This window comes from Malus domestica, chromosome 12 (assembly GCF_042453785.1).
Source record: "Malus domestica chromosome 12, GDT2T_hap1".
Classification (NCBI taxonomy): domain Eukaryota; kingdom Viridiplantae; phylum Streptophyta; class Magnoliopsida; order Rosales; family Rosaceae; genus Malus; species Malus domestica.
In genome coordinates, this window is record NC_091672.1 from 15238603 (window position 1) to 15247168 (window position 8566).

General features: G+C 39.1%; 1 protein-coding gene and 1 non-coding gene across 2 annotated transcripts; both read right to left on the reverse strand.

Moving 5' to 3' along the window:
• Window positions 1-1429: 1429 nt before the first annotated feature.
• Window positions 1430-3312, reverse strand: LOC103449929 (protein CHUP1, chloroplastic). The gene is made up of 2 exons (XM_008389255.4): window positions 2270-3312; window positions 1430-2045 (listed from the first exon to the last, which is right to left on the reverse strand). The coding sequence occupies exons 1-2, from the start codon at window positions 3083-3085 to the stop codon at window positions 1578-1580; spliced, it is 1284 nt and encodes a 427-aa protein (XP_008387477.3). The 5' UTR covers window positions 3086-3312; the 3' UTR covers window positions 1430-1577.
• Window positions 3313-8246: 4934 nt separating this feature from the next.
• Window positions 8247-8348, reverse strand: MIR11015 (microRNA MIR11015). Its single transcript, NR_161636.1, has one exon. It is a non-coding gene; the product is annotated as a microRNA MIR11015 (primary transcript).
• Between the last annotated feature and the right edge of the window lie 218 nt (window positions 8349-8566).

Sequence of the window (8566 nt, forward strand, 5' to 3'; positions counted from 1 at the left end):
TCTCGACATCCTTAATCTTCATAGATGTTGCAAGAGATGTGTACAAATTTACAAATCTTATTTGCTGAATTGATCACTTTCTAGTATTTGATCGATATGATGTCAATATTTAATTTTTTTAATGTAAACAATAATAACCATTTTGATCAATATGCTAGGAACAAATTTTTTTTAATCACGAGAACAGATTTTTGATCAATATCCATAAATCATTTTAATCCTCAAAGTTCGACTGGGAACAAATTCTCCGGTTATAAGATGTGATTGTAAGATAGAGGTTCATGGCTAAAGGGGTAGAAGAAGATCTAGGAAAAATTGAAAATAGACCTTAAAAAAAGACTTGGACTATTTGGACCTAACGGAAGACATGGTACAAGACCTAGCGCAATGACGTTCTAAAATTCATATATCCGACCCCACTTAGTGGCATAAGACTTTATTTGTTGTTTGTATTTTTATTAATCACGAGGAAAGATATAGGAAGAAAGGGTTATACACCACGTTTCATGGAAGTTGCCGTCGTGTTTAAGAGGGGGTAAAGCTTTTGTTAGCCTCCTCTTGCAGGGATGCCATCATTGTGTCAATAATGTAGGTTTGTTCTGGAAGGGCAAATGATTTAGTTAAAGCATCAAACACTTTTGAGTGTCACGAATGAACGAATTGCTGGTGATATGAATGAGTTTGTGGTTAAACATGTCCCAACTCAATACCTTGAAAGCCAATTATTGCTTCAACCCTTCAGGTACACATTTGTCAATGGCAGGCCTGTAGACTCGTTGGGATCACTGGTCATTGTTTAAGTGTGGAAATATTCCACTTCAACCATATCTGTGAAAAAAGAAGAGTTTAAATATCCTAAACCCCACTCCAACTAACACCGAGGCTTTTGTGATAAAACCTCACACCTGACGGATTGTGGTAATTAACAAGTTGGGCACAATATTAGTGTTGTTGGAATTGGGCATTTAGCTAGTCTCTCTGATAATTCTACAGTAAGTATGGATACCTATGGTGTGGTTTGGATCCAACCAAGGTTGATCGCGGTGGTGCTTATATTGTAAGGCAGGCAGCAAAGGGTGTAGTATATATTGAGGTTTCTAATGCAGTTGGCGTCCCAGAACCAATATCAGTGCATGTTGACACCTTAAAAACCAATATCAGTGCATGCTAGATATTATTAAGGAGCAATTTGACTTTAGGCCGGGAACGATTGCCACCAACCTTGGTTTGAAAAAGGAGGCAACCTCAGGTACCAGAAGACTGCTACTTTTGGTCACTTTGGTCGCGATAATCCAGACTTTACTTGCGAGACGGCGAAGCTCCTCAAGCCCAGGGCTTAAAAAAGAAGCATAATTTTGAAAAATGTACACGTGAGATCAAAGTTTCTCTCATCTTGTAGCCTAAGGGGTTCTATTCATGCCAAGAAAACTTCACTTGAACGCTTTTGTTATTGAGATTTATAATTAAAGCATCTTTTACAAAGATTTCATATGAAGGTAGATATCAGTACAATTTACAGGTTACTGATTTCAGTTAAAGGAGAATTTGGCCCTCCCTGAGACATGTTATATGTTAATTCAAAGTCGAATATTATGTGTTGATGCACTAGAGCAAGACTTCCTTGGAACCTGATGCTCCTCTGCATAATCCGAAACAGAATTTCTTCCAAAACACGTAACTTGTCCATGCCTTTCTTTCTCATCCAATCTTCCTCTTCCCTTCTCATTCCCTTCCACCCATCTCTTAAGCCTTCGGAATAACTTTTTTCTTTTCGGATGCTCTTGATCGCTGCTCATATTTCCAAAGCACTGCTCACAATTTCCAATTTCTGCTCTTCCTTCCAAATTTATTTCCAGATTATTATCCTTCTCTTGAGCCTGCTGCTCTAGTTGCGCTTGATTTCTCATCAACTCCTGCCTTAAGCAAGCATTGCTCCACCTCAAGTAAATCAGTTCCTTAATTTCAGCTGCACGATCCTTTTTCAGATTCTCCAACTCCTTTTCGAGGCCTGTATAGTCCTCGATTTTGACCCCTTCTCCTTCAGTCTGCATTTTTTGATACCTCAAAATGGTTAGACTATCCATTTCCAGGAAACAATATATATAATTGTTCTTTATTCTTTTGACAGGTATTAAATTATTGCTCATCTAATTGCAATTAGCTAAGTTGTTTGATTATTATAAACCAAAGGAATCTGAACTTTTGCAATCTAAAGTGATGCATGCATTAGTAACTGTGATCTCTATGCTTTGAAGAAGAGTGTTTTCACCTTGGAGATTGAAGCCGCCGATTTTTCTGCCAACGCAAGCCTTGCCAAGAGCCCCTTTTTCTCATCTTGCACTCGCTCCAAAACCGCTCTCAATTCCCCAGTTTCATACTCCAATTTCTTGATAACCTTTGCCTTTGTTTCTTGCGCATCATGGATTCCCAAAGCTTCTGCTTCCCTAGCTTCAAGTTTCGAGTCTTGTTCGCGTATTACATGATATTGCCTTCTTGCTTTCCTCAAAAGCTTCTTTACCTTCCTCTGAAGCAATCCATTTTCTGATTTCCAATACTCCATTTGCTCCGAAGCTCTCAAACATTCTCCAACCAATTTCTCAAGCCCTTGGCTCTCAGCCTCCATGGATGAAGCTTCTTTCTCCAAGAACTCAACACGAGCCACTTCCAATAACAACATATTCGAAAGCTCCATAAGAACAGATTCTTGCTCTTTCAAGTTGCAGTAGCGTATAAACTGCATCTCCAAATCAGATTCTCTTTTCTGAAGCTCATCAAGTCGGAGTCTTAGGCACGAAATCTCTTCTTCCAATACGTGTTTATTATCTTGAATCTCCAAACATTCCGTTGAAAGCATACATGCAGAGCTGAAACTATGAAAAACATCCTCATCTCTAAACTTCCGAGAATTGGCCTTGAGGTAACTCACCTGATCATCAGTTCCTGTTGACGACCCTTTCAGATTAACGCTTCGGTTAGCCATAATCTTGGCACAGATGAAACCAGCCACTGACAAAGCTAAAGGAATCACAGCTGCTTTCAGCACTGGCTTTATGATGATATCTGCCTTTGATGTTGAGCTCTCCATCCTAAAAAACCAACTTGATGCTCGTGCTAGGCTGTTGGATGATCGAATTCAGATCACGATATGAAATCACAACGAAACTTGATTAGTTTCTTGAATGTCAAGGCTTTACTTCTTATGGACGTAATCAAACAATGTGAGTTTTGTTATATAAAGCTGTTAGGATTATTCTTTAGCTTTGTGTTTTGTGCTTAGCCTTCCGTAAAGAGAGGTAGAGGGGGCTTTCTGTTGCCTTTCTATTACACTATCAGGCCTTTATCTCACTTTTATACAACTTTCTTGGTGGAGTTTGGATTTGGAATCTAATTCCTTCTCTAATATTATTTCCGCGAATGCACACGTGGGTGTTTAGTAACATATGTTTCTTTTTTCCTTTTTGGAGACGAGCGACATGGGGTGCGACGTAATTCCCAATGAAAATATCGGTGATATCGGAAATATCGGTGATCCAAAAACATGGAAATTTCAATGCAAATATCGGGATATTATCGATATCGATAAAAATTGAATAAAAACCACGGAAATTGTAAGAAAAACTTGGAAATTTTTATTAAAACTTTGCAGGATGTTTATTTAGTTAATTATCTATTAGTTTATTACAAAAAATTGGAAGGAAATGCATTGCATGATGGATTTAACTGATTTAAGTTGATTATTTAGCGAGCTGGCAAACATTGTGAGTGTAGAAAATATGTAGTAATTAATGAAAGAAGTTTAAACACACCATAATCATTTATATATAATGAATTAGTACAATATTTACACTTTATACATTGCATGGTAAGATAGATGAGTGACTTAGTACCACATAGAGTTCCTATCAAGGTCTAAAATATCGATGATATCGGAAATATCGGTAGTCCAAAAACACGAAAATTTCGATGTAAATATTGGGATAATATCGATATTTTAGACTACCTTGCAATACAATAGCATGTTTGATAACATTTTGTAAAACAGTTTTTTATTTTTCAGATACAAAAATATGTGTTTGGTAATTTTTTATTATTATTATTTTTTTTTTTAAGAAAGAACTCAGAGAACAATATTTAACTAAAATTATTTAAAAGATCAAATTATGTAAAAGAAATTACAAACAACGTAAGAAAAACAAAGCCAAAGTTTTGGGAAAAGATCAAAAAAAACTATGTACACCACAACCACCTTACCATGGCCATCACAACCGGCATTCCAACTATAAGTATTGTCGCCGCCAGCACTCTACTACTGCCATGATCACCCCGCCACCTCTATCATCACCTCAATCCCCAACCACCTCCCAACAATTATGCCACCTACACCTTCTAACCATCATTGTTAACAACATCCACATCCACATCACCATATCCACCGCATTTTCCCCTTCCACCACCACCACCACCTCCCAACAGTTACATTCCCACGACCACGCTCACCATCATTTTTAACCCCTCCTCTGACCATGGCCACCACCACTTTCACCATCATTGCCACCATTATCCCCACCACCTTTTAACAACTCCATTACTGGCCACTACCACACTTATTGTTATCACCACTCCTACCACCATCACTAACTCCGCCGCCTCTCAGCACCATTGCCAATGCCCCATTTTCTTAATCTTGGGACCAAAATAGGATTTTGCAAACCGTGCACACAACATGCACAACAATATGACAGAAATCCCCCCGACCAGATCACTCTGCCAATTAACATGTAAGAAAGATCAATTAACAACGACGGTCTTGCCACCCCCCTTCGCAAATCCACTAGAAGTACGATGACGTTACTGTCATAGGCGAGATGTGGGAAAACGTCATGGAAATCTGTTTATCTCTAGAAGGAGTCCAACGAAGCCCGCTAGCTAGAGAACCTATAGACTTGCCGACATGAAGGCATGTATCAAAGACCTCAAAGAAGCTGTTTCCTGTTTGAAGAGTTGGCTACCCGAATGACGGAAGTAATTGATCTAACCTCCGAGGAGCCACCTCAACTTCTTATCCCTGAGGAACATTGTAGGAAATCCAAGAATGGTGGCCACCATTAACAAGCCACTGGCGATCGATTCCAATATCTTGATGTTCTCTGACAGTGATTTGAAAGATATCCATTCACCTCATGACGACGCCCTCATCGTTAAGGTTCAAATCTCTAACACCCTGGTAAGCTGCGTCGCTTCTTGGTCGATAATGGCTCAGGAGTTAGCGTTCTCTTTAAGGATGCCACTGAAAAGATGGGGATTCTCTACAGCATCAACAAGGGAATACAACCCTTCACACCTTCAACGGGGCACCGGTGCAATTTCTAGAGACAATGAAGCTAGTGGTCCAAGCAAAACCCTATAATCACTTGGTGACCTTCCACGTAATGGATTGCCCAACTCCCCACAGCGCCATCCTTGGCCGGACTTGGTTACATAAGATGAAGGTTGTTCCGTCCATTTACCACAAGTTACTCTATTACCCGGCTCTCGACATAGTAAAAGTAATAAAATGAGATCAATCAGTGGCACGTTGTTACGCTATCAAAATCATGAACATTATCAGAAAAAAAAAAGAATGAAGCTTCAGTACCCGCATGTATGAATTAGCATAACAATCATAGTCAAGGGGTCAGCAGACGAGTTTCAAAGAATTCGACCTAGATCTTAACCCCCAAGATGACAGTACACTAGAGTCAAGGCTAAATAAGACGTTGTATATATCAGCCTCGATCCCTACAGATTGGAATAGAAAGCTAGGATTGGCTTGAAGCTAATTGATCGAGAGAAAGAACTGTTGACCAACTTCTTATAAGCTAACAAAGAACTATTCGTATGGTTAGTATAGGACATGCCAGGAATCGATCCCTCTGTGATCTGCCACCGTCTGGACCCAACTGCCAGACCAATTATCCAGTGTAAACAAAACCACGAAACAGAGTGAAGTATGATCATAGAGACGGAGATCGATAAACTCAAAGACGCCCAGTTTATTGTTGAAGTCTATCACCAAGACTAGTTAGCAGATGTAATGCTGGTGCAAAAGATGAATAGAAAGTGGAGAGTATGTGTGGATTTCACGGACTTGAATAAAGAATGCCCAAATGATCTGTATCCACTTCCACGGATCAACCTCTTAGTAGATTCAGTCGTAGGACACAAGCTCCTAAGCTTCATGGATGCTTACTCTGGGTACAACCAGATAAAGATGTATGAACTGGACATGGAAGCAACAGGTACATACTACTATAAAGTTATCCTTTGGACTTAAGAATGCAGAGGCAACATACCAATGACTCGTTAATCGGATCTTTAAGGAAAAGATCGAAAACACAATCGAAGTCTATGTAGACAACATGGTTGTCAAAAGCAAAGAGAAGAAGGACCACATGACACACCTCCAAGAGTCATTTGACTTGCTCCGAAAGTACAACATGAAGCTGAATCCATAAAAGTGTACCTTCAGAGTAACATCATGCAAATTATTGGGTTACATGGTTACTAAGCATGGAATTTAGGCTAAGATGCAACCAAGTACAAGTACAAGTCTTCTCCATCGACTGGTTTGGATAGCAAGGTTTGGAGATGTATTCTTTAAGCTTCATGAAGGCTTCTTCGCATTCATCTGTGTATAGTAGACCCTTGCTATTCTTATTGCCATAAAGAACCGTTTTCACTTGTCAGTCGTGAAAAGAATCTACTGAGGGCTACCGCTCGCTTTAGACTTTGTATTTTCTTCATGGTTATGGGCGATCTCATCTCTATGATAGCCTTGATCTGGTCTGGAATCCTAAAGACTGATCTCGACTTTGCAGAGGAGCATCAAGAATACGCTCTCAAGTTCGACTAGCAGCCTATTAACAGTAGATCCAATCATATTACAACAAAGGTGTCAAGCCCAAAAGTCTGCAAATCGGGGACTTGGTCTTAAGAGAAGTTTTTTAGAATACCAAAATCCCAAGAGAGGGCAAACTCGGGGCAAACTGGAAAAGACCATAAAAATCACTAAAGTATGAGGCAATAACAAACCTATCACTTAGAGCACATAGATGGAACACCGATCACCAAGAACTAGAACATTGCCAAGCTCCGAAAATATTATCCATGAACGCGCCATCCGAACTACACGCAGTTTGATTCCCTCCCCAAGATATGAAGGCAGTCCACTCCGAACCCAATCGCAAAGCCATCATCTACACGAAGATAAGTGAATGGAGAACTTATCTCCTCACACCTTACCATAGACTTATCGTCAAAAGTGATCCCTGGTGTAATTTTTACATCATATTATCTTTTTCTTAGAATTACACCGATGATTTGATTCTCCATCCCGAAGATATGTAGTCAATCATTTCCAGATTCAATCATACCCCCTTTTTCAATCAATCCTATTTTGATTATGAATAAAAAAAAGTCTTCTTTCAACGTTTATTTCTTTTTTTCTCTTTTACGATGCATGGAACATCTCGTAAGCTTTGAAAACTTTGCACGAATGTAAGTATAAAAAGTTCAAAGTAATATTGTCAGAGGAACCTCCCTTAGCCCAATCTGTCTTGAACGGTTAACAGCTTGATAGACTTGAACCGTAATAAGCACGGTAACGGTTGGTTGGCTATAGGCACAGGCACATAGTGTCCTAACCTGAAGTCCAATGCACCATCCAACCTTTGGAAAGTTTATACAAATAGTAAGGTTTGGGTTATAACATTCAAACCCGAGCTCTTCACTAGTTGACAGAATAGTCGAAAGGGCGATCCGGAAATCATTCAAAGGTGGCTCTGAACTCCGACCCCGAGTACAACTACTTCTATCCTGAACCAGCATACTAAGCCAAGTATGTTCTGCAACATCATATGTTAGTAGGTTCGAAGAAGGCATCTAGACTAAGTAATCCCTAAGAGAAATTTTATTCCAACGAAGCTCCGATATGCGAAAAGACTTTGGCCAAGCCAACCAAGGTGGTTCGATCGGAAACACTTATGTCTAACGCATAGGCTCTAACCAAAGGATTCAAAAAGTGTTTTTTACCCACATGTTGATGACCAAGTTTCCAAATAACTTTTATTTAAAATCACTGGAAACGGACATGCGATCTAGTCTAGAAAGAAAATTCCCTTCTCTGACTACGTTGCAAGTAGGCTTGACAAACATGTCATGTTTGTCGTTTTTGTGTAACACCTGCTATCTTAACGGGTTATATTGTGTCACACCCATTATCTTAACCGGTTCTTAACAGGTTGGGTCATTTTACCCAACAAGTAAAATGACCCGACTCGTTATGACCCATTAAGAAAAAAAAAATATATATATATTATATAAATTTGAACATACCACAATGCCACATAAACATTACTTCAAAACATAAAAACACATTTGTCGTTAAGTACTACATACTCCAAAATAAGAGCTTAATAAAAAAGCATCAATACACTACTACAAAATATCAAATGTCCAAAGATATGAAAAATGAAGGAGTTTTTCTTTTCAAGGTTGTGAAACATTTCTCAAAAGTTAAAACCTTGCC